This window comes from Lepidochelys olivacea (assembly GCF_965140295.1).
Source record: "Lepidochelys olivacea isolate rLepOli2 genome assembly, chromosome: 7".
Taxonomy (NCBI): domain Eukaryota; kingdom Metazoa; phylum Chordata; order Testudines; family Cheloniidae; genus Lepidochelys; species Lepidochelys olivacea.
This window is the reverse complement of record NC_140417.1, coordinates 126,500,219-126,525,960: the sequence shown is the minus strand read 5'-3', so window position 1 is coordinate 126,525,960 and position 25,742 is coordinate 126,500,219. Positions and strand designations below refer to the sequence as shown.

Genomic DNA, 25,742 nt, shown 5'->3' with positions numbered 1-25,742 from the left:
ATTGGAGACACCTCCAGTCAGGGGTGCTCTGAGGTACCTGACCCAGCCACCAAAGAGCCAGAAGGGCAGGAAGACCCTGTCCCATGAGCCTCCTCCTCGCCGGACGAGACGGGCACCACCACCACCCTTCCGGCGATGGACACCAGGGGACACCAGGACCCTCTTAGAAGGGTGGCCCTAAACCTGAATCTCCAGGCAGAGGAGGTCACGGAGGAGTCGGACCCAATGGTTGACATCCTTGCTCTGGAGGGTCCATCTAGGGTGGCCTTGCCCCTAATAAGAACGAACCAGAACACCACTAAGGTGCTCTGGCAGACTCCGGCCTCTATACCACCCACCACTAAAGGGGTGGAGAGACACTATTTTGTGCTGCAGAATGGGTACGAACACCTTTTCACCCACCCCCAACCAGGGACTCTGGTGGTCAATGTGGCAAATCATAAGGAGTGGCAAGGGCATCCAAGTCCTTCGCCTAAGTCATGAGACTCTAAGAAGCTGGACCTTTTCGGCTAAACGGTCTATTCAACTTGGGGGCTTCAGCTTCGAGTGGCCAACCAGCAAGCGGTACTCAGCTGCTGGGCTTTCAACTCTTGGAGCTCATTGGCAAAGTTTCAGGAGTTGCTCCTGGCTGACTCGCGCAAGGAGTTTAATGCGCTCCTCAAGGAGGGCAAGGTGGTCTTGAGAACCTCCCTCCAGGCTGCGTTAGATGTGGCGGACTCAGCAGCTCGGACTATGGCCACCGCCATTACAATGAGGCGCAGTGCGTGGCTGCAGGTGTCGGGCATACCACCTGAGGTCCAGAACACGATTCAGGACCTCCCCTTTGACTGTGCAGGCCTGTTCACCCAAAATATGGACTCTCGCCTGCACAGTCTTAAGGACTCGTGGTCGACTTCGAAGTCTTTGGGGATGCACACCCCTGCACCTCAAAGAGCCTTTTAAGCCTCAGCCCCCGTCCCGCTTCTACTCTGGGCCTCCTAGGTGAGACTCATCCAGGAGATGGGGCAGAAATAACAGGAGGCGCCCACCACAGTCCTTCTCAGGCCAAGGCCAGGGTTCGGCCAAACATCTCCCGGGCCCGAAGCCAAACCTTTGAAGATGCACCCAAGGATGGAGCATCAGTATTGAACTTGGATCGTTACCCCCACCTTTGTGAATCGACCCTCCTGCTTCCACCGTGCTTGGTTCCAGATCACGTCATATCGCTGGGTCCTCAGCACGGTAGGGGTGGGATATTCTATCCAATTCTGTTCCCTCCCATCCTCCTTCCCTGTCCCTCTTCAGGGATCCTTCTCACAAACAGTTCCTTTTTCAGGAGGTGCAATCACTCCTTGCTTTAGAGGCAATAGAGAGGTTCCTCAGGAGTTCAGGGGCAAGGGGTTCTACTCCTCTATTTCCTCATCCCCAAGGCCAAGGGTGGGCTCCGGCCTATCCTAGATCTGCGAGACCTCAACACATCCGTAAGGAAAGTGAAGTTTCACATGATCTCTCTGACCGGCGTCATTCCTTCCCTGGATCCAGGGGACTGGTACGCCGCCCTCGACTTGAAAGATGCATACTTCCATATATCCATTATCCCGGCCCACAGACATTTTCTTCGCTTCATGGTCAGCGGCCAGCACTACCAGTTCAGGGTGCTCCCATTTCGGCTCTCAGCAGCCCCCCGGGTATTCACCAAGTGTATGGCGGTCGTGGCAGCCTTCCTCCGTAAACATCAGGTGCAAGTGTTCCCGTACCCGGACGACTGGCTCATCAAGGCCAAGTCGCAAGCACAGGCTGCAGAGCATGTGTCTCTGGCCTGGGCCACATTCCGCAGTCTGGGCCTCGTACTGAATGTGCCCAAATCCACACTAGCCCTGATGCAGAGAATAGAATTCATAGGGGCTCTCTTGGACTCCACGCAAGCCAGGGCTTCCAAGCACTCATGATCATTATCAAAAACCTTCTCCGATTCCCCACAACCACGGCCAGAAATTTCATGAAACTGTTGGGACATATGGCAGCCTGCACACATGTGGTCCAGCACACCAGGTTATGCCTTCGGCCCCTCCAGGCATGGTTGTCGCGGGTGCACAGCCCAGGCAGGGACCCACTAGACACGATAGTGACCCTCCCCCCTCGCATTCTCGAGTCTCTCCACTGGTGTCTGCAGCCACGAGCGGTCTGTGCGGGAGTACCCTTTGCCAAACCCCAACCGACGCTATCCCTAGTCACGGACGCCTCGGCACTCGGTTGGGGAGTGCACCTGGGCAACACCAGAACCCAAGGCCTATGGTCCCACGCAGAACTATCGCTGCATATCAATGTAAGGGAGTTGAGGGTGGTTCGTCTGGCATGCCAAGCGTTCCAGGCCTGCCTGCAGGGCACATGTATGTCAGTGCTGATAGACAACACTGCAGCGATGTTCTAGATAAACAAACAGGATGGTGCTCGCTCCTCTCCCCTGTGTCAGGAAGACCCTCAAGCTGTGGGATTTTTGCATCGCCCACTCAATACACCTACAGGCGTTGCACCTTCCAGGAGTGCAAAACGAGCTAGCCGATTGCCTCAGCCGCTCGTTTCATGGTCATGAATGGTCCCTCCGGCTGGACATTGCGCACTTGATTTTCCAGAGGTGGGGCTCTCCCCACATAGACCTGTTCGCGACGCAGAGCAACAGGAAGTGCCAGCCGTTCTGCTCTTTCCTGAACCACCTGAGCCCAGGTTCCATCGCAGATGCCTTTCACCTTTCATGGACAAGTCACCTGCTGTACGCGTTCCCGCCCTTCCCTCTCATACACAGAGTCCGCCTCAAGACTTGCCAGGACGAGGCTTCCTTGATCCTCGTAGCGCCAGCGTGGCCCCGCCGGCACTGGTTCATCATGCTGTTGAACCTCTCCTCTCAGTGGACAGACCAGTTGCGCTTCCTGTGTGGCCGACCCTCATCACACAGGACCACGGCCATCTGCAACACCCCAACCTGGAGTCCCTCCACCTTATGGCATGGAAACTCCATGGCAGAACCCGCTTGAGCGTCACTGTTTGGACCCAGTGAGGGAGGTCCTGCTGGCAAGTAGGAAATCCTCCACTCATGCCACATACTTGGCAAAGTGGAAGCATTACAAGAAGTGGAAGGTTGGACATATGACCAGGGAAGAGTATAAAAATATTGCTCGGGCATGTAGGAATGATATCAGGAGGGCCAAATCACACCTGGAGCTGCAGCTAGCCAGAGATGTCAAGAGTAACAAGAAGGGTTTCTTCAGGTATGTTGGCAACAAGAAGAAAGCCAAGGAAAGTGTGGGCCCCTTACTGAATGAGGGAGGCAACCTAGTGACAGAGGATGTGGAAAAAGCTAATGTACTCAATGCTTTTTTTGCCTCTGTTTTCACTAACAAGGTCAGCTCCCAGACTGCTGCGCTGGGCATCACAAAATGGGGAAGAGATGGCCAGCCCTCGGTGGAGATAGAGGTGGTTAGGGACTATTTAGAAAAGCTGGACGTGCACAAGTCCATGGGGCCGGACGAGTTGCATCCGAGAGTGCTGAAGGAATTGGCGGCTGTGATTGCAGAGCCATTGGCCATTATCTTTGAAAACTCGTGGCGAACCGGGGAAGTCCCGGATGACTGGAAAAAGGCTAATGTAGTGCCAATCTTTAAAAAAGGGAAGAAGGAGGATCCTGGGAACTACAGGCCAGTCAGCCTCACCTCAGTCCCTGGAAAAATCATGGAGCAGGTCCTCAAAGAATCAATCCTGAAGCACTTGCATGAGAGGAAAGTGATCAGGAACAGCCAGCATGGATTCACCAAGGGAAGGTCATGCCTGACTAATCTAATCGCCTTTTATGATGAGATTACTGGTTCTGTGGATGAAGGGAAAGCAGTGGATGTATTGTTTCTTGACTTTAGCAAAGCTTTTGACACGGTCTCCCATAGTATTCTTGTCAGCAAGTTAAGGAAGTATGGGCTGGATGAATGGACTATAAGGTGGGTAGAAAGCTGGCTAGATTGTCGGGCTCAACGGGTAGTGATCAATGGCTCCATGTCTAGTTGGCAGCCGGTATCAAGTGGAGTGTCCCAAGGGTCGGTCCTGGGGCCGGTTTTATTCAATATCTTCATAAATGATCTGGAGGATGGTGTGGATTGCACTCTCAGCAAATTTGCGGATGATACTAAACTGGGAGGAGTGGTAGATACGCTGGAGGGGAGGGATAGGATACAGAAGGACCTAGACCAATTGGAAGATTGGGCCAAAAGGAATCTGATGAGGTTCAATAAGGATAAGTGCAGGGTCCTGCACTTAGGACGGAAGAACCCAATGCACAGCTACAGACTAGGGACCGAATGGCTAGGCAGCAGTTCTGCGGAAAAGGACCTAGGGGTGACAGTGGACGAGAAGCTGGATATGAGTCAGCAGTGTGCCCTTGTTGCCAAGAAGGCCAATGGCATTTTGGGATGTATAAGTAGGGGCATAGCGAGCAGATCGAGGGACGTGATCGTTCCCCTCTATTCGACATTGGTGAGGCCTCATCTGGAGTACTGTGTCCAGTTTTGGGCCCCACACTTCAAGAAGGATGTGGATAAATTGGAGAGAGTCCAGCGAAGGGCAACAAAAATGATTAGGGGACTGGAACACATGAGTTATGAGGAGAGGCTGAGGGAGCTGGGATTGTTTAGCCTGCAGAAGAGAAGAATGAGGGGGGATTTGATAGCTGCTTTCAACTACCTGAAAGGGGGTTCCAAAGAGGATGGCTCTAGACTGTTCTCAATGGTAGCAGATGACAGAACGAGGAGTAATGGTCTCAAGTTGCAGTGGGGGAGGTTTAGATTGGATATTAGGAAAAACTTTTTCACTAAGAGGGTGGTGAAACACTGGAATGCGTTACCTAGGGAGGTGGTAGAATCTCCTTCCTTAGAGGTTTTTAAGGTCAGGCTTGACAAAGCCCTGGCTGGGATGATTTAACTGGGAATTGGTCCTGCTTCGAGCAAGGGGTTGGACTAGATGACCTTCTGGGGTCCCTTCCAACCCTGATATTCTATGATTCTATGATTCTATGAGGGGGCTCCCGATCTCGTCCCAGCACACTTCATCATGGATCACATCCTGTATCAGGACGTGCTACGACCTGGCTAAAATTCCAGCCCCTCCACTTACGGCACACTCCACGAGAGCGCAGGTGTCGTCTGCAGAATTCCTGGCACAGGTCCCTATCCAGGACATATGCAAGGCAGCAACATGGTCTTCCATCCACACCTTCATGTCACACTACTCAAGAGGCAAGGAACAATGCAGCCTTTGGCAGGCAATCCTGCCTTCAGCAACTAGATGAACTCTGACCCCTCCCGCAAGGAAACTGCTTGGAAGTCACCTATTGGAATGCACATAAGCAATCACTCAAAGAAGAAAAAATCGTTACCTACCTCTCATAACTGTTGTTCTTCGAGATGTGTCGCTCATGTCCATTCAAAATCCCACCCGCCTCCCCCCTGTCGAAGCATGCCGGCAAGAAGGAACTGAGCAGGCGGCGGGTCGGCAGGGGACTATATACACCTCCATAAAGGCGCCACGCCAGGGGTCTCCAGAGCTGACCTGACAGGTACCGCTAGGGGAAAAACCTTCCAGCAATCGTGCATGCGGCACACGCACACACCTATTGGAATGCCCATGAGCAACACATCTCGAAAAACAACAGTTACGAGAGGTAAGTAACCATTTTTTCTCGGAGCGGACGGACTCCAAGCTGCACAGCCTGGAGGACTCCCGGGCGACCATGAAGTTGCTGGGTATGCACGTCCCTGCTACCCAGCATAAAAACTTCAAATCACAGCTTCAACAGCAATGCTCCTACCCTCCTCGACCCAGACAAGTCTTCTATAGATGGAGGGGTAGGAATGGTAGGTGCAGACTGTCACACCCCACATCGGGTCAGGGCCAGGGCCTGACCAAACCTTCCTCGGGCTCTAAGCAGGCCTCTTGAAGGGACGCCCAAGGACGCCACACCTGCTCTTGTTTTATGAATCATCTATCCCATTTCTACCGTGCTTGGTCCCAAATAGAATCATAGAATCATAGAATATCAGGGTTGGAAGGGACCCCAGAAGGTCATCTAGTCCAACCCCCTGCTCAAAGCAGGACCAATTCCCAGTTAAATCATCCCAGCCAGGGCTTTGTCAAGCCTGACCTTAAAAACCTCTAAGGAAGGAGATTCTACCACCTCCCTAGGTAACGCATTCCAGTGTTTCACCACCCTCTTAGTGAAAAAGTTTTTCCTAATATCCAATCTAAACCTCCCCCACTGCAACTTGAGACCATTACTCCTCGTTCTGTCATCTGCTACCATTGAGAACAGTCTAGAGCCATCCTCTTTGGAACCCCCTTTCAGGTAGTTGAAAGCAGCTATCAAATCCCCCCTCATTCTTCTCTTCTGCAGGCTAAACAATCCCAGCTCCCTCAGCCTCTCCTCATAACTCATGTGTTCCAGTCCCCTAATCATTTTTGTTGCCCTTCGCTGGACTCTCTCCAATTTATCCACATCCTTCTTGAAGTGTGGGGCCCAAAACTGGACACAGTACTCCAGATGAGGCCTCACCAATGTCGAATAGAGGGGAACGATCACGTCCCTCGATCTGCTCGCTATGCCCCTACTTATACATCCCAAAATGCCATTGGCCTTCTTGGCAACAAGGGCACACTGCTGACTCATATCCAGCTTCTCGTCCACTGTCACCCCTAGGTCCTTTTCCGCAGAACTGCTGCCTAGCCATTCGGTCCCTAGTCTGTAGCTGTGCATTGGGTTCTTCCGTCCTAAGTGCAGGACCCTGCACTTATCCTTATTGAACCTCATCAGATTCCTTTTGGCCCAATCTTCCAATTGGTCTAGGTCCTTCTGTATCCTATCCCTCCCCTCCAGCGTATCTACCACTCCTCCCAGTTTAGTATCATCCGCAAATTTGCTGAGAGTGCAATCCACACCATCCTCCAGATCATTTATGAAGATATTGAATAAAACCGGCCCCAGGACCGACCCTTGGGGCACTCCACTTGACACCGGCTGCCAACTAGACATGGAGCCATTGATCACTACCCGTTGAGCCCGACAATTTAGCCAGCTTTCTACCCACCTTATAGTGCATTCATCCAGCCCATACTTCCTTAACTTGCTGACAAGAATACTATGGGAGACCGTGTCAAAAGCTTTGCTAAAGTCAAGAAACAATACATCCACTGCTTTCCCTTCATCCACAGAACCAGTAATCTCATCATAAAAGGCGATTAGATTAGTCAGGCATGACCTTCCCTTGGTGAATCCATGCTGGCTGTTCCTGATCACTTTCCTCTCATGCAAGTGCTTCAGGATTGATTCTTTGAGGACCTGCTCCATGATTTTTCCAGGGACTGAGGTGAGGCTGACTGGCCTGTAGTTCCCAGGATCTTCCTTCTTCCCTTTTTTAAAGATTGGCACTACATTAGCCTTTTTCCAGTCATCCGGGACTTCCCCGGTACGCCACGAGTTTTCAAAGATAATGGCCAGTGGCTCTGCAATCACAGCCGCCAATTCCTTCAGCACTCTCGGATGCAACTCGTCCGGCCCCATGGACTTGTGCACGTCCAGCTTTTCTAAATAGTCCCTAACTGCCTCTATCTCCACAGAGGGCTGGCCATCTCTTCCGCATTTTGTGATGCCCAGCGCAGCAGTCTGGGAGCTGACCTTGTTAGTGAAAACAGAAGCAAAAAAAGCATTGAGTACATTAGCTTTTTCCACATCCTCTGTCACTAGGTTGCCTCCCTCATTCAGTAAGGGGCCCACACATTCCTTGGCTTTCTTCTTGTTGCCAACATACCTGAAGAAACCCTTCTTGTTACTCTTGACATCTCTGGCTAGCTGCAGCTCCAGGTGCGATTTGGCCCTCCTGATAACATTCCTACATGCCCGAGCAATATTTTTATACTCTTCCCTGGTCATATGTCCAACCTTCCACTTCTTGTAAGCTTCTTTTTTATGTTTAAGATCCGCTAGGATTTCACCATTAAGCCAAGCTGGTCGCCTGCCAAATAACATCGGACCGCTGGGTCCTTCGCACAGTAGAGATGAGATATTCTCTCCAATTCTGCTCCTCCCCTCCCTGCCACCCACCTTCCCCATCCCTCTTCAGGGACCCCTCTCACAAGCAACTCCTTACCCAGGAGGTACAATTGGGGCAGTGGAGGAGGTTCCTCGGGAGCTAAGGGGGAGGGGATTCTACTCCTGTAATTTCGTAATCCCCAAGGCAAAGGGCGGTCTCAGACCTATTTTAGACCTTCAAGGACTCAACCAGTGCATGGTGAAGTTGAAGTTCTGCATGGTCTCCCTGAGCACGATCATCCTGTCCCTGGATCCGAGAGACTGGTATGCTACCCTTGACATGAAAGACGCGTACTTTCATATAGCTATTCGGCCTGTGCCCAGATGGTGCCTATGGTTTGTGGTCAACCACAAACATTATCAGTTCATGGTCCTCCCATTCGGTCTATCAATGGCTCCCCGAGTGTTCACCAAGTGTATGTCAGTCTTAGCAACCTTCCTCCTCAGGAGGCAGGTGCAGGTATATCCCTACCTCGATGACTGGTTAATACGGGGCACTCCAGGGAGCAGTAGAGCCTCAAGTCCGATTAGTCAGATTCACTTTCAAGAGACTGGGACTCCTCCCTAACGTGAGCAAGTCGAGCTTATCACCGACCCAAAGAATAGAATTCGTCGGGGCCATGCTGGACTCGGTACAGGCAAGGGCCCTGCTGCCAGAGACCCGGATCCAAGCCATAACAGACATTATTCAGAACCTCAGGCAGTACCAGACTACTACAGCAAGGGGATGCCTGAGTCTCCTCGGCCACTTGGCAGCCTGCACTTACGTGGTGCGACATGCCAGACTGAGGCTCAGACCCCTACAAGCTTGGCTCGCATTCGTCTACCACCCAGGGCACAAGAGCCTGGATTCAGCGGTCACCGTGCCAGTGCAAACACTTGAGTCCCTCCAGTGGTGGCTCGACCCTCGGTCAGCATGCGAGGGAGTCCGCACATGCTACGAGCTGGCTAAAGTCCCAGCCCCAGCTGTTACGGCACACTCCACAAGGGCACAAGCCTCGTCAGCGACTTTCCTGGCCCAGAGCCCCATTCAGAAGATCTGCAGAGCGGCAACCTGGTCATCAGTGCATACTTTTACCACTCACCAGCATTCCAGAGATGATGTGGCATTCGGCAGAGCGGTGCTCCTGTCAGCAATTCCTGAACTCTGACCCCACCTCCGGCGGAGAGCTTGGGAGTCACCTGATCGGAATGGACATGAACAAGCACTCGAAGAATTAAAAATGGTTACTCACCTTCTCGGAACTGTTGTTCTTTGAGATGTGTTGATCACGTCCATTCCAATACTCACCCTTCTTCCGGAGTAGCTGGCAAGAAGGAACTGAAGGGGGGTCGGGTTGGCAGGGTCATATATTGAGCTCCCTGAAGGTGCCACTCCCGGGGGCTCCACAGCCGACCTAATGGGAGCTGCTAAGGGAAAACTTTCCTACGACCGTGTACACGGCGCGTGCACACCTGACCAGAATGGACGTGAACAACACGTCTCGAAGGACAACAGTTACGAGAAGGTGAGTAACTGTTTTTTTCCATGTGCCCAGGAAGAATCCAACAACAGAAAATTGGTTTGTTGCTCATAGTTCCCAGCTTCTTTCCAACCAACACTCTACCCAAAAGTGCGCGCTCCTGCTATCTCTCACTCAGCTTTTTCTCAGGGTCACACTATAAGTGCTTCTTTGGCTGTCTCTGGGACTTCCTTGGGGCCTACTCTGTGGTGTTTCTCCTGCCTCTCTCTCTCACCCCCCACCCTCCCTCCAACAGTACCCAGCCCTCTGTGTTTGCATTCAGTCCCCAGTCAAACCCCTCAGCCCATATAGCTCAGATTCCTAACCAACCTTTGCAAACAGCCTGTGTTTTGGGTGTTGGCTCCTGCTGTTTCAGATGTGTCTATTCCATAAAGGAGTTTAGGTGCTTTTTACATTTGTTCTGAGTGACAGGCAGCTGCTTCAGCCACCAGCTTCCATGAAGTTTCACCCACCCCCAGCATAAGGATGTGAAACACTTGATAGAGGAGAAATTCTTAGCAGTCTATTAGACAAGCTTTAAGGCTGGGTTTAATAAGAGGGTTGCTATTGATGTCTCTGCAGTAGAGGTTAGGAGTAATATGCAGGGTTCGCTATGGGCTGTAGGGCATGAAATGGAATGTCTTATTCTTCCCCTTCTCCCCAGGTCTGGGGATCTCGGGTTACTCCCAGGACACAGAGAAAGCTGGCCTCTCCCTCCAGCAATGCATGAAAAGAGCTCAGGAAGTGGTTCCAGAACAGCAGCACGGAGAGACCCCTGTCTACCTTGGGGCTACAGCTGGAATGCGACTGCTCAGGTACTGCAGACATGTAACCTTCACCTTCTCTAAGGCCTGGTCTACACTACACAGCTAGATGTAATGTCAGTGTGTACACACTACAGCCTTGCTCCTGCCAATGATAGTGCCCTACTACACCAACATAATGACTCCACCTCCATGAGAGGCATATGGCTTACCTCAGTGTAGTTAGGGTGACATAGTGTCTGTGTAAACACTCCGACTGTTGGCTGTCTTGTCAATTTCACAGCAGGTACCCTCAGGGACAGGAAATACCAAGGGCTGATTTCATAACTGGTGCCCCTCAATAGACTGGCATGGGACCGCACTCGCCCCACACTACACAGCTTGTGTCCTGTTCAGTCCCTCTTCTTCCCATCCACGGCAATGGCTCAGCCACATGTGAGCCCATCCTGCGTGTAGAACAGAACCTTCTGACCAGGGGACCATTGGGAATGAGTGTTCCTGTGTCTGAGTCACCAAGGGATATCCAGGATTCCTCAATCAGCCCTTGCTATCTCTGCCTCACACAATGTGCCTCTCTCTTCTCCTCACCTCAGATTCCCCCTGCTCTCCCCACCCAGGCTTCTCCCTCTATTTAGCTCTCTTCCGGCTTCCTCCCTTCACCACTCTGCTCTGACCCCTTTCCCTGCCCTGACTTTCTTTCCCCATACAGTGCCCATGCACTGTACTGGCCCCATTACAGGGATGCTCAGACGGTGGTAGTATCATCCCAAACTGGCCCATATGAGTGGATGTCTGGACATCTCTTGTATCCTAGTGAAACAGAGGCATATCCCCATCCCTACTTCCAGCTCCTTGGCTGGTCAGGTTACTCCCAGATGAGTATTGCCTACAGAGACTCCATGAAGATGGACTGTGGCATGCTGTTTCTTTTCTAGCAGCGATACAAGGGCTTATGAGGGGAATCCCGGGGTGTGATATCTAAGACTGCGATTCTTTCATGGAGGTCGTGGAAGTCACGGATTCCGTGACTTTCCGCGACCTCTGTGACTTCCACAGCGGCTGATGTGGCTGACTCCAGGGCCTCATTGGCCTCTGCTGGAGCAACCCGGGGCCAGCTGCTCCGGCGGTACCTGGGGCCAGCCGCACCGGACACTGCTCGGGAGGCCCCGGGCAGCTGGCTCGGGAACCACGCAAGCAGTAGCTGGTCCCGGGGGCTGCACTGGGGCCAGCCGCACCGGATACTGCTCGGGAGGCCCCGGGCAGCTGGCTCGGGAACCACGCAAGCAGTAGCTGGTCCCGGGGGCTGCACTGGGGCCAGCCGCACCGGACACTGCTCGGGAGGCCCCGGGCAGCTGGCTCGGGAACCGTGCAAGCAGCAGCTGGTCCCGGGGGCTGCACTGGGGCTAGCCGCACCGCACACTGCTCGGGAGGCCCCGGGCAGCTGGCTCGGGAACCGTGCAAGCAGCAGCTGGTACCGGGGGCTGCAGTGGGGCCAGCCGCACCGCACACTGCTCGGGAGGCCCCGGGCAGCTGGATCGGGTACCGCGCAAGCAGTAGCTGGTCCTGGGGGCTGCAGTGGGGCCAGCCGCACCGCACACTGCTCGGGAGGCAGCTGGCTCGGGTACCACGCTAGCAGCAGCTGGTCCTGGGGACTGCCCAAGCAGCGCTCCCACGGACTGCACCAGGGCCAGCCGCACCGGACACTGCTCAGGAGGCTCCGAGTAGCTGGCTCTGAGGACCGCCGGAACAGCAGCTGATGTGGCTGGCTCTGGGGACTGTCCGAGCAGCGGTCCTGGGGGTACCCTGGGGACCACCCAAATAGCAGTGGTCCCAGATCAGCTGGAGCAGTGGCTTGGGGTGCCTGGAAGCTGCCCAGAGAGCAGTGCCCGGGAGCAGCGACTGGGGAGCAGTCAACCCCCAGCACTGGAGCAGCCTCCCCACCCCCCAGCAGGGGCCCCCGAGAGCAGTGGGGCCCAGAAGTAGAGATTTAGTCACGGGTATTTTTGGTAAAAGTCATGGGCAGGTCACAGGCTGTGAATTTTTATTTATTGTCCATGACCTGTCCAGAAATACCCGTGACTAAAATACATGTGCCTAAATGTTAGCCTTAGTGATGTCCTCTAATGGGTGTGCTCAGTGGTGCGTGCCTGTGGGGATTCCTGCTCTGCTTCAGGAAGTGACTGCTGTTGTCGGTGGCAACTGAGAGAGCATCAGAAACAGCGGTGGACAAGCTGGGATGGTGAGATAGTAAGGAATGATGTCACTGAGAACATCTAGTGTGTTAGATCCAGATTGCACTCCTGTCTTACCAAAAGTATCACAAGTGTGTCTTGGGGGGTACAGTAAAACCAACAGGCTGCTGAGAACTTCTAGACCGGAGTCACTCAGTCCTTTCCTCTATACATCCAGCTTGCAGAACAGAAGTATAGCTGACAGAGTCCTCTCTGCAGTGGAGAAGACGCTGCACTCATCCCCCTTCAACTTCCAGGGTGCCAGAGTCATCAGTGGTCAGGAAGAAGGAGCCTATGGCTGGATCACCATTAATTACCTGTTGGGCAACTTCAGGCAGGTAACGTGTCCAATAGCTGGGGCAGGTGTAGTAGTCCAGAAATGTGGGGGGTGGGACATTGTAAACCATACTTGGCAAGAGGGCTTCCACCAGCACTGGCTTCTTTTACAACCCCTTTTACCAGGGGTCAGAAAGTGACCACACACAGTTCTTCAGCAATCCAGCTTCCAAGGGCTTGTTAGGAAACTAAATGCATCAGCTCTCACATGTCATGATGTGCTCCACACCATTGGTACAAGCACAATTTGTCAGTGCATTGGAACAGAAAGCTTCTAGAATTCCTCCTGCAGTTTCAGCTAGACAAGGTATCCTCCTTAATTTCCCGTCCTAAATCACTGCTGTGTTCTTTTAAACAGTTACTGTGTTCCACCCCAGAGTGGGAGCATTTCAGTGGCTGGCAGAATGATTCCTCTGTATTGTTGGTAAAGTGTTTGGGGTTCCGTGGCATACACGGCACTAGAGAGAGGTGTCATTTTTTTTTTACTATCTCTCATAGGGATCGTTCAGTTGCAGATTGCGTGTTCTAACCCTCCTATGGACACTTGCTGTACATCATCTCCTCTCTCTGTTGACCCCTCATTTTGCCCCTCTACCCTGTTCTCCACACACCCTGTGCCCTACTCCACGTCCCATGCCTCCCTTCTGCCTTGTGCTACCTCCTCTCTCTCTCTCTCCTCCCAACCTTTCCCCTTATTCCTGTTTCCCTCACCCCCAGGCCAGGAGCCTTGTCTCATTGTCCCTGTTTTCTTTTAAGCCTGGCTGGCTGAACTTTCTGCCTCACCTGAGATCCAGCAGGGGGACATCAGGGGCCCTGGACCTTGGCGGAGCCTCCACCCAGATCACCTTTGTACCAGACCAAGAGCCAATTGAATCTCAAGAGAACTCACTGCACTTTCGTCTCTATGGCAAGAACTACAACGTGTATACACACAGCTTCCTGTGCTATGGGAAGGACCAGGCTCTGCGCCTGAAGCTGGCCAGTGACCTACAGGCAAGTGTGAGAGCTCCAGGGCCAGTTCCTGTGGGGCTGAGAGTTTCTGGACCCTTCTCACCTTTGGCATGTTGCTTTTTGCACACACCACTGTGGTTCAGCCCGGTGTGGCTGGAACCTGAGCCTCACAACAGTGGATTTCAGTGGGAAAGTCTCATTATTCCTGACTTACAGCCAGGAACAAAGGCCAGAGGTTTCAAACGTGGCCACCAATTTGGGGTGCCTCAGTTCTTGGGTACCCAGCTTGGAGATATCAGGGGTCTGGTTTTGGGGGTGCTGAGCACCCACAGCTCTGACTGAAGGCAGCAGGAGCTGTGGGTGCTCAGCACCTCTGGAAATCAGGCCCAAAGCATCTCAAATTCCCACTCATTTTGAGTGCCTGACTTTGGAAATATGGCTGCAAATGACTTGCCTGCAGCCACACAGGAGGCCTGTGATGGAGCACGACACAGAAAGCAGGACTCCTGAGCACAGAGGATGAGTTTGTGGTTGGCATGAGAATCCTGGCGTGTTATATTCTGTCCCCAGTCCCAGGGAAGCTTTCTTAGGTCAGTACATCCTGTTGCTGTTTTCATGGTCCTGTTCTCTGGAACTGAGTGCCAATGGCCTGGTTTTTTTTACCTGCAGAGCACGCGGAATGGCAGCCTCCTGGATCCCTGCTTTCACCCAGGATATTTGAGGATTATGAATATAAGTGACCTCTACATGAACCCCTGTATAGCTAATGGTGAGCAGCAGCTTCCATTCACACAGCTTCACCTTCAGGGGAATGGGGATTACCAAAGGTGCCGAATGACCATCCAGAAGATCTTCAACACTAGCCATTGCCCTTACTCCAGCTGCTCCTTCAATGGGATTTTTCTGCCTCCATTACAAGGGGAGTTTGGGGTGAGTCTGGACGCCCAGCAGCGTGCTCTAACCCAGAGCAGACATGAAGAGACTGCTTAGGGTATGTTTCTGGGGGGCTGGAGGGAAGACTGTGAGGCACTTTGGGGGGGGGGCGGCGGCGGCGCGGGCTCTTTATAGTGTGGACTGAGCCTGTAAATGCCACCAGAGAACTCATCCGACCTAGTTATAACAAATTTGGTTTGAGTTGTGTCCACACAGCAGACTTTTGTACATCACAGCCATATGTCCAAAAGTTTGTGTCCCCCGACCTCCCACACGGCCTGTGTTTGTGTCCGTGCATTCTGGAGAGAGAAAGTGCCCAGAGGTCAGATACCCAGAGTGGCACTGGTAGCTTGCGGGGCAGTGAACTCTGAGATGATCTACACAGCAAAATAACGCCACAAGACCTGGTGACAGAAGGCCAGCCTGGACCTCTGCCAGGGCCAATGCACTCTTAGCTGCCATGATCACTAACCAGTCTGAGCTGTGTTGTGCGTGGGACATAGACCCCTTCTGCCATGTCCCTTCTAACCTGACTCAGTTCTCTTTCTCTCCCACCCCCAGCTCTTCATCCCATTCCTATTCTCCTTAACTACTCAGTCCAGTCTCCACTTCTCAGACGTCTCATCCCCATCCCACTCTTCTTGCCCTCCAGAGTCCCAGTCTCCCCCCTCCACCATCAGTCCCTGTCTCTTTGCCCAGCCAATCCCAGTCCCCACGCCCCAGCTTCTCGTCCGATCTGTCTTTCCCACCACCCCACACAGTCTCCCAGTCTCAGTTGTCTTGCCCAACAATCCCGGCCTCCACACCCTCCCAGACAGTTCTCACTACCAGTTTCCTTGCCCAGGCAGTCGCATTCTCCACTCCCCTGCTCTCTACTAGTCTCCCTCCCTCCCCTGGTTCCCAGTCCTGGTCTCTCCCCAGCTCCCATTCCCAGTTTCTCTCTCTTTCCCCTCTCCAGTCCCAGTTCCCCAGGCTCCCTGTCACAATCTATGCCTTTCCCCTCCCACAAGTCTGGCTCTTGTCTTCTCTGCTTTTAAATCGTGGTTTCCTCCTCCATGCTGCCTGGGCACCATTAGGAGAGTAATTGAGAGCAGAGAAGAGACAGGCTTCTTGCTCTCAGTGCCCACCTTGGACTGGCCCACAGCAGCCAGGAGCTGTAATTGCAGGAAAAGTCTGGCTTCACCCCTGTAGCCCTGATTTGAACATACTCAGTTGTTCTGTGGGGATGGTGCATGCACAGTCTGACACATGGAGGAACTGTGAGGGGAGGAAACATGCTCAGTGTGCACAGAATCTTTGGAAATTTTAGCTGCTAATTGCTATTGCTTCTCAAGGAAACAGTTACCAGAGTTTTTTAACATCAGAAAACACTCTATTTTTCCCGAAATTAATTCTTAGAAACAGCTGAAACATTTTGCCTGAAACTTCAAAAAACAAAACAAACACCCTCCCCCGCAACACAGTAGCTTGAGGTAGAAACTCAGTGTGGGACTCTCAAGTTTGACAAAGTTATAAGCAACTGAAAAGAGGCTCTTATAATGGGAAATGTCATGCAAACATAACAATAGGCAGTGCTACCAACCTCACCTATAATAGGAGGCAGTGATCCTTTGCTCCACCCCCATGAGAGTGTGAATACTTGGCACCTATAATCCTGACCCAGCCAGCTGCAAAACCCTCTCCCCAGACACCCAGATGTGCAGCCCATGGGCATGTTCATGGAGCCCTATGCAAGCTGGAATGCGCCCGTGTGCTGGGATTTCTGTTTACACAAACACTTTGGATTCAAAGAGGGAGCCCCTTGCTCTGGAGTTTCATTGCTTGGATTTGGACTCTGCTTTCCATACTAAGGCTAAGCAGTTTTAAAATTTTCTCCCCTTCCAGGCATTTTCTGCTTTCTACTTTGTGATGAACTTTTTAAACCTGACGACAGAGAAGAACCCAGTCCCCCTGGACAAAGTGACAAGCACCGTGGAAAGATTCTGCTCCAGACCTTGGCACGAGGTAAGAGAGTGACCGGCTGCAGCAGCATGAGGCTCTTGCTCTGCGATAGCACCCAGGAGTCAGGGATGAGCCCTGGTGGTGATGGCTGTGTGTGGGAGCCAGGCAGCAGGTGTACTTCCCCCTCACAAACCGTTTCTAGGGAACGTCTAGACTTGCCATTGTGCGGAATCCTCCCTATGCCAATTTACAGCACACGTACCTTCTCCTGCACTCTGGCGCTGCTTGCTGTGGTGTCTGGAGGAGTCCTTTCCTGCTCCGCTTTTGGCTAAGTGACATCTCTACTGGTGAGAAGCTGTTAGGAGAGGCCCACACATACATAAATACTTCCCACCATTCATCCAGTGCTAGGGGAGAACTTCTGAAACATCTGGCGCTGCTAGAATCTAGATTAATGCTAACGATGGAGTGGGCAGATACTACCAGCACCTGGAGAGAGGTCTGTGGTGCAAGCCAGGCCTGTGGTAACCATGTGGAGCAGTAAGCAAGTGACGTCTTTGTCTTGCTCCAGGTAAAGGCAGAATTTCCCAAGATAAAAGAGAAGTACCTGAGTGAATATTGTTTCTCCGGGACCTACATCCTCTCCCTCCTGGAGAATGGCTATGGATTCACTACAGAGAAATGGCAAAGCATCCAGTTCCTTGGAAAGGTAACTTCACATGTGCAGAGAGTTTCTAGATAGGGAGGGCTATGCATGTGACACCCACACCCTATATACCACCCCCTCTCTGTTGGGCTACAACACTTGTGACACCACCTCCACCCTGCCCCCTCCCACACACATAGACACCTTGCCCCATACCACCGCCCCTAGAAGAGACCTGACCCTCTGAGTCTCTCTTGTCCATACCAACCCACTCCCTGTACATTCCTTAGTCCTGATAGGTAATTCAGGTCTTGTCCTCTTTTCCAGATTGGCAGCAGTGACGCAGGCTGGACTCTGGGCTACATGCTGAACCTGACAAACATGATCCCTGCAGAGAAGCCCCCGACACGCCCTCTCTCCCATGCCAGTTATGTGGGGCTCATGGTGTTCTGCTCTCTCGTGTTGGTGGCTGTGCTCCTGCTTGGCTGGCTTACCTTCCACAAACCGAAGTGCCTGCAGAAGGGACTCATTTAGGGAGGGGCAAATCCCGCAGTGGAGGCTGTAATGGGCCTCTGCCACACCAGCTGTCATACAGAGTTCCGAGGTCACCTGCAGAGCCAGTCTTATCCAGCAGAGTCCCTCCTGCCTTTCACTGAAGCTACTGCCTGTACAAGGGCATTCAATCTTCTCCTCTGGCTCACACCTGCACTGATGGATGCTGGGATACCACAGGCTCCTCTTCTCTGTGGAGGTATATCTTGCTGGGGTCCCTTCTTGAATGGATCACATGAAGCCGCAGCTTTTCGGCTCCCTTTGCTGCTTGTTCTTTTTGGTCTTGCTTAGACAGAGACAGCAGTAATCCCTGAGGGAACTGCTGTGACTTGGAAGCACCAAGCTGGCTGTGGGGCTAATCTCAGGGTTACGCAGGAAGCTATTGCACTGTGCAGAGATCTATTTCCTTTCCTTGGGAGACGGTCCCCACAGCTGCTCAGAGCCTGTCTGAGCAGGGCATCTGCACCAGCACAAACCAAGCTTGCTGCCCTTGGCCGCCTTCAGCTCCTCAGGAGCATGCTGTGTCCTAGCTCTGCCTATCATGCAAAACCTTCTGGATCCCAGCTGCCCACTGCTTAGCTGGCCACACAGCTGGACACCAATATGGGACAAGCAGATGTGAGGGAGAAGGAACAGAAGATGTTGTGTCTGGAGGAGGCCAGCAGCCTTGGCTGAGCCCTGGCAACAGACCTGAAATACTAGGAGGCAAAATGTTCCTTCCACAGAAGATTGCTGTATATATGAAAGGAAACCTCTTCTCTCACCACCTTCCAGAATTTATCACTGGCCCATAGCAGGCCCCTGTCCAGATTGAGTCTGATGTAAGGGACCTGTCTATCTGGCCACACACATTCTTAGCCAGACACCACTGATCTCTCCAGGAATAACTCACATTGGGCAAGGATCATTTGCAAACAGCTGAGATTTATATTGTACCTGCAGGCAGGGTTCCCTGGACACTGGACCCTACAGCACACCTACAAGATTCCAGCGGGACCATCTCTCTGGCAATGCTAATCACACAGAAATCTAGGCCTCAGGGAAGGGTGTTTAGTAGATCATGTTCCTTTAAAAGACACATGGCAGCATTGTAAACTGAAACATGCAAATACTGATTAATTGATTCATGCTTTGTGTTTGCGACGTGCATGAAAATTAGTCACAATCTGAAAATTTTTTCCTTTCCCCCTGCTTAGACTTACCATCTCAACCTCAAGCCCCCACACCTTCCAGCCCCTCCCAAATGTAGACACCAGCCCATTTTCTAGCCTTTAGTATGGGATAGCAACTGATCAGATTTCAGCCTCCTGTGAGGTCATTCTTCCCACTTTTTGCTAAAGAACTGGAGTGGAAGCTGGGACTCAACTTCGATAACAAGCAGAAAACACTGTGAGGCGTCGTCATACATCAAAAGGAGCCAGTTGCAAATCTCCTCCCATGATAGTGATCCCACAGCTTTGCAGGCAAAAAGAAAAGGAGATTCCCCAAAGCCAGTGCTGTGGGGTAAAGGGTTGGCTAATAAAGGTCTCTACTTAGTCCCCAAGTAGAGCTGTGGAGGGGAATCAGATGGAGGGAGCTTTATCCTGATCGGCACAACCTCCTTTCAGCAGACAGAGATGTATAGAGTTTAAGGCCGGAATGGTCCACTCAGATCATCTAGTCTGGCCTCCTGCATAACACAGACCTGAGAATCTCACCCAGTAATTTCAGCATCAAACCCATAACTTCTGTTTGAGCTAGAGCATATTTTTTTAGAAAGGTATCCAGTCTTGCATCAACATTAAGTGATGGAGAACCCACCACAACCGTAGGTACATTGTACTAATGGTCAGTTACTCTCACTGTGCAAAATCTGCACCTTATTTCTAGTCTGAATTTGTCTAGCTTCAGCTTCCATCCACTGATCTCATTATGCCTCATTTACTGTCAGAAATCTCTTCCCCCTTGTAGGTACTTGTAGACCATCATAAAGTCACCTCTGAACCTTCTCTTGGATAAACTAAATAGAGCTACTCTAGACTCACTCTAAGGCAGCTTTTCTAGACCTCAGGGCGTTTTTGTCGCTCTTTATTGAATACTTTCCAATATCTGAACATCCTTTTTTTGAAGCATTGACATGCTGTATACAGAGGTAAGACCTCACCCCTACTCCTGCTTGTTATTACCCTCTTTATAAATCCAAGGATTACATTCACCCTCTTAGCTACAGCATCATGTTGGGTGCCCACATTCGGTTTATCTACCATGACCACTAAGGGTATGTTTACACAGCAAAAAAAACTCTCTGTGACAGTGAGTCTCAGAGCCCAGGTCAACTGACTTGGGCTCGAGGGCCTTGTGCTGTGGCGCTAAAAATAGCCATGTAGCCACTCTGACTCAGGCTGGAGACCAGGTTCTGCAACCTTCTCCCCTTGCCCTTTACATCCAGATATAACCTTGCATCTGGCCGTATCAAAAGGCCCAGCTTACCAGCCGATCCAGTTGGTCTGTATAACTGGCATGGCACCTTCATTATTTACCACACTACGTATTTTTCTGTCATCTACAAATACACTGAGACCCTGGAATGGTCCCAGGGCCAGAGTCTTCATTCTGAACTCAGCGCTGGAATGGGAGAATACAATGGAAAGTTTGCCCTGTAAATGAAGTACATGATCAGGGCTGCTCCAGCTGAGAATAGTGACTCTGACACATCCCATTTCCTTCCACCAAGTCTGCATTGTCTAGGGAACCTCCTTCTGCACGGAGCCATTTCCACTGGGCTAACAGCCCCTTCTTGCTGTCAGAATGGGATGGAGAGTCTGCCCCAGCCTGCAGTCTAGTCCTCTCCCTCTTCTCAGGTCAGCAGTAACACTTCACCTCTGAGTGGGCAGCCCTCAGTTCTGGTAAGTGACGGCTGTAAGTGAGTTTTGCCCGATGGCTAGGGAGTTGGAATTGCCAAATGTCAGGAAATTCTGAGTTGATGAGCTAGATTAATTGAAGCTGGTGTGGGGAGAGGGGTAATTGAATGCCCCATCCAAGACTGGCCCCTTCTGTCCTAGTAGGGAATCATGCCAAGGGAGATCGGACAGATGTCTTGGGGTCTCTGTTGGAGAACCAGTGTTGCCAGTTCTCATGATTTAATTGCGAGTCTCTCTTTTTTAAAACCCAGCTCTTGGAATTGTGATTAGGTGAGAAGCTCAGATTTCTTTTCTTTTCTTTCAAAAAAGCAAGTTTCTAGCCCTGATGGTTGTGGAGAAACGTTGCCTGAATGAACCCTAAAGGCTCAGAAGGCAAAGAAAAAGAACCCTAAATGTGTGGGTTTTTTTTTTTAATTTTATTATTTGTTAAGCTCATCTCATGATTCCTGGGAGCCAGATCTAGGATATTTGAGGACTTGAGATGGTCACTACTGAGAGAGGCAATTTTCATCTGGCATCCCCATAGGAGCCAAGGCTGTATAGAGAATGCACTGAATCTGTATATTTCCCACCAGCCTACTTCTTTCCAGGCCATCACTTTCTATGCCGTGGGCTGGAGGTGGCCTGCAGTGCTCTCTGTACTGGCCATTTCCCCCTGCTCTGACCTTCAAGGACTTTCTGCTTAGGGAAATCTGCCCCAAACCACAGAGTCATAGGCTTTCAGGCCAAACTTCCTATATAGCACAGGTCAAAGAGGTTCACTAGTTAGCCCTGCATCCAGCTCAGGAACTGGAGCCTGATTAAAGTGTATCTTACAGAAAGGCCTCCGGTCTGGATCTGAAGACTCCAAGAGATGAAGAACCCACCCCTTCCTGTATAGTTTGTTCCAATGGTTAATCACCCTTTTAAAAACTGGTGCCTCATTTCTAACTGACGGGCTTCAGCATCTAGTTGTTAGTTCTTATTCTGCCTCTCTCCTTGAGGTGAAAGAGCTTGTTAGTCCCCAGTATTTTCTCCTTGTGAATTTACTTCTACACTGTAATCGTGTCACCTCTTGGCTCTTGCTCTTCTTTTGGGAAAATGAAACAGACTGAGCTCCTCAAGTCTCTCCCTGTAGGGTGTTTCCCCAGCTCTTGCGTGGGAGTCAGCAGAGAACCTGGGCTGAATTTAGCCCAGTGTATGCAAGGCCTCCCTAGCTTTGTGACTCCTGGCTCCAATTCTGAGCAACCTCTTTCCAGGCAGGCTTCCTGAGTTGGACTTTATAACTTTCCAGGCTGCAGCAGGGACCTGCAACACAATCAGACTCTGCTGCCTTCAGGCCGGATAAATTCCACCAGCTGATCACCTTCTACCCTTCACACAAAGGTCAGGCTTGAAACTTCACAGCAGTAGAAACTTCACAGCAGTAGAACAGAATGAGACTCATGCAGGGCTAAAGGCTGGGTAGGTGCCCAGCCTTCCAGCACCATCCTGTCCCCTAGCTACTGACTTAAAACAACCCCACTTACTCCCCACTCCCAAGTCCAACAACCTCCCAATGCAGCCACTGGCTGCAAATGCTTCCCTTGGCCTATCGTTAAAACCTAGTAGAACAGGCTGAGTTACTGGAGTCTCTTGTCTGGGGCAGATGACATGGCAGTGGGAACAGTACAGGATGGCAGATTCTGACTGCTTGGGCCTTCACTCCCATTCTGAAAACACTGATTTGTAATGCTGACACTACCCAGTGTTTCTTATGCCTTGCTCCCTGCACTGAGCACCAGATCGCACCCCAGACCCAGAATTCTGCTGGGGCAGCTGGCATGTGCGAGTGCTGCGGGGCAGGTGCCGGAGCCTTGAGGGGCTGCTGGGTGTGTGCCCCACAGGGCTTTGGGGCATGTGCTGAGGCCAGAAGGTCTGCGCCCTCCTCACAGCGGTCACACACTTTCCTTGACACCAGTCTGAATCCCTAGCTCTCCTGCCCAGCCCTGCTGCACCAGATTTTTCATTTTACACACATATAAATTTTAGTATCCTTCTTAAAATCAAGACTTGTTGATCGACACCCGTGGAGTTTCCTCACTCTTTTCCAGAGGGTGGGAAAATGGCCATAATGAGGAAGAGGAGAGTCATTTTATTTTTGGAATGAGATGGAAAAGTGCCAGGAAGGATTTTTCTGCATTGCATGTTTTCTAGGGTCTTTCCTAGTCCAGTTTTAAACATCCCAGTGGTGGGGTTCCCACCGCATCTCCTGGCAGACAGTTCTCCAGCTGGATCCATCTGCCTCCCAGTGAGTGGTGGGGCTCCTGTCCCATCCCCTCAACAACCCAGCTTGAGGTGTCTCACCATCAGGAAGATTCTCCTGAGCTTCAAATTAAATTTTCTGTTGTTCAGTTTGATCCAATTCTTCATAATCATGTCCCCTTCGATTGTATCCTAAATCAGCCCTCTCCACCTGTAATGTTTATGCATGGCCACTATTTGTAGATATGTCAGCGTCCCCCTGCCCCACCACCTCAAAAAATTGTCACTTAGCCAAGTCAAATATATTTAGCTCTTTTAATCTTTCTCTACTGAATCTTTCCCTCCAGCCCCAGCTCATTTTTGTGGTTCTTCCCTGAAAATTCCTCCAGTTTTGCCAATATCTCTCTGGTAACAAGATGCTCAGAATTGCAAATAATCTTCCAGGTGGAGTCTTCCAGGCTGTGTATAGAGAGACCATCCTCTTCCTGTCCTGTGACCTGAGGCCTTTGCTTGTGAAACCTGGATCATGTTGGCTTTTTTGTTTCTCTTGCTGCACTCTCATATTGCAGATTCCTACCCTCACTCGTCACTATCATTGCCTCCCAGTTTTTCCCTCTCTGAATTTCTAGGGTTTGGATAAATGTTGCCAGCTGTAGTAGCTGCATTGTTTCCAAAGTAAGTCTCATTTTCTTTCCTGTCCCTGTTTCTAACACCTAGAGCTCTTTGTGTTGTTTCACTGTCCTCACTGGTGTTTGCAACTCATTTGGTATCTGCTGTAAACTTAATTAACTTGTTTGCCCTATTTGCAGGTGTTAACAAAGACCAGTACCACCTGCTACTCACCTTCCCCCAATTTACTGCTTCTGGTTCGTTTCCCCTGTAAACTTACTGTGAGTTCTTTCTGTGTCCCATTATTTCCTTAGGGCCAGAAGGGAGATTTACCAAACCACCAGTGCCCAGAGCAATCTTGGCATGTTTTCCACCATTAGGGCCCCAGGCTCCTTCCTGTTACAGCATCAGTCACAGGCCACCTGTGAATAGCAGAGCTGTGAGGGTATGGTGGAGGGAGGGGCTCGTGCCCAGGTGTTACAGTATCTCATTAAGCCCACGATACAGTGCTCCAATGGCTGAGTAACACCATCCTACACAAGAAATCTGCCACCCCCTCTGAGTGCACCTTCCCTGCCAAAAGCCAGTGCAGCCCACTAGTGCTCAGAGGTTACACCAGTTTCCTCCTTTCACTCTCTTCAGCCCTGGGGCACCTACCATCTGTACCTACAGAATTCCTCAAAGCCCTTTCCAAGTGTTATGCCTTTTGCTTTTTTCCTGCAAGCATTAACAGAGGCTGGTGCCTGCTGCACCATTTCTTATCTGATGTATTTAGCACCTGTACAAAACACAACTGGAGAGAGTTCCTGCTCCTGAGAGTGTATCACCTCCAGAGACAGAAGATGAGACTCGGGGGGCAAGGAGTTAAATTGGGGGTAGAAGAAGGGGGTTAATATATTGTTAAATGTATATTTATTCCTTTTCCTTGTATATCTGTGCCTCCCCAAAATGAGTCATTGTGAGTTTTAAGGATTTGCTCTTTCCATAGAATGGGGCCTTAAATGAGGCATGGGGTGGGGGCCTGGTGCCTTGGACTGGGAACCTGGGGGTGGGGGCTGGCATGGGAGAAAGCACCAAGACAGGGGCAGACAAAGGATACACTGGCCTAGTGCAGTGAAGTGGGTGAGGGTAGGGTGTGATGTGGAACAAGATCTAGAGGCTGGTGCAGAACAGTGCTCAGCAGGGTCAGGAAGTTTATTTTGAGTGGAGGGATTCAGTGAGCAGGGGATGTGGCAGGACTGACCCAGCCAAACGAATTTCTAATGGCGGCTGTGGGTAGGAGGATACTCTCGCCTCTCGATGCTACAGGCTGCGCATAGACCTGTCTGTCCCTGATTTGCCTATTAGCCTCCAATACTTGCTTTAGTAGTAATAAACAGCCTTTCCTCAGAATCGTGCTGCCCTTACCTGGAAAATCCTTGCAGAATGATGGAGGAAATGGAGCCCAGAAGGGTGCCGCATGGACCCCCTTCTCCAGGGTGTGGGGAATGGGTGCTGCACAGCACCCATTCCCCAAGGGGTGGGGGGACAGGTGGTTTATGGAGTGGAGGGGCGTGGGGAATAGGTTACGTGAGGGATCCTTTCTTAAGGAGTGCCCCGATGGTGCTCAAGTTTCCTTGTGTTGTCTGCTCCTGACCAATACAGGCATTTTGCTCTGGGACATGGGGAGCAGGGAGGGTCAGCAGCTCCTCAGGGGCAGAAGTTATAAACCTGGGACTGAAACAGCGCTTAGCTCTGAACTGCCCCACTCTGCACCGTGAGCAGGGGCTGGGGGAGCAGGCGTCTCCACTGGGATTGATGGGCACAGCATCTCACGTCACGATGGGGAGGGCGGGGCATGGAGCCCCGCTCCTGGCTGGCAGATTCTTCTTGGCCTCCAATACTCTGGCTTTGGTGGGTTGGTTTGTCTGAGCCAGTGTTTTGGCTGCTCTGGTTACTAAGGAGGTGGCACAGGCGGTGGCTGGAGTTTGGGGAATGCTGGCTCTGGGCTCAGCTCTAGCCCCCATTTGCTGGCCGGTGTTTCCTCCCCATGAAATAGGGTACAGTGATACCA

The 25,742-nt window shown here is 51.5% G+C and overlaps 1 protein-coding gene across 1 annotated transcript in view; it reads left to right on the top strand.

The window, feature by feature from the left end:
* ENTPD1 (ectonucleoside triphosphate diphosphohydrolase 1) overlaps window positions 1–25,081 on the top strand; it is a 105,759-nt gene extending 80,678 nt beyond the window's left edge. Inside the window, exons 5-11 of the mRNA XM_084633659.1 lie at window positions 10,268–10,418; window positions 12,777–12,936; window positions 13,691–13,927; window positions 14,555–14,815; window positions 16,703–16,822; window positions 17,331–17,468; window positions 17,733–25,081. Coding sequence (XP_084489785.1) covers window positions 10,268–10,418; window positions 12,777–12,936; window positions 13,691–13,927; window positions 14,555–14,815; window positions 16,703–16,822; window positions 17,331–17,468; window positions 17,733–17,939 — 1,274 coding nt within the window. The 3' untranslated portion in view covers window positions 17,940–25,081. The remainder of the gene's footprint in view (window positions 1–10,267; window positions 10,419–12,776; window positions 12,937–13,690; window positions 13,928–14,554; window positions 14,816–16,702; window positions 16,823–17,330; window positions 17,469–17,732) is intronic.
* Window positions 25,082–25,742: the final 661 nt, after the last annotated feature.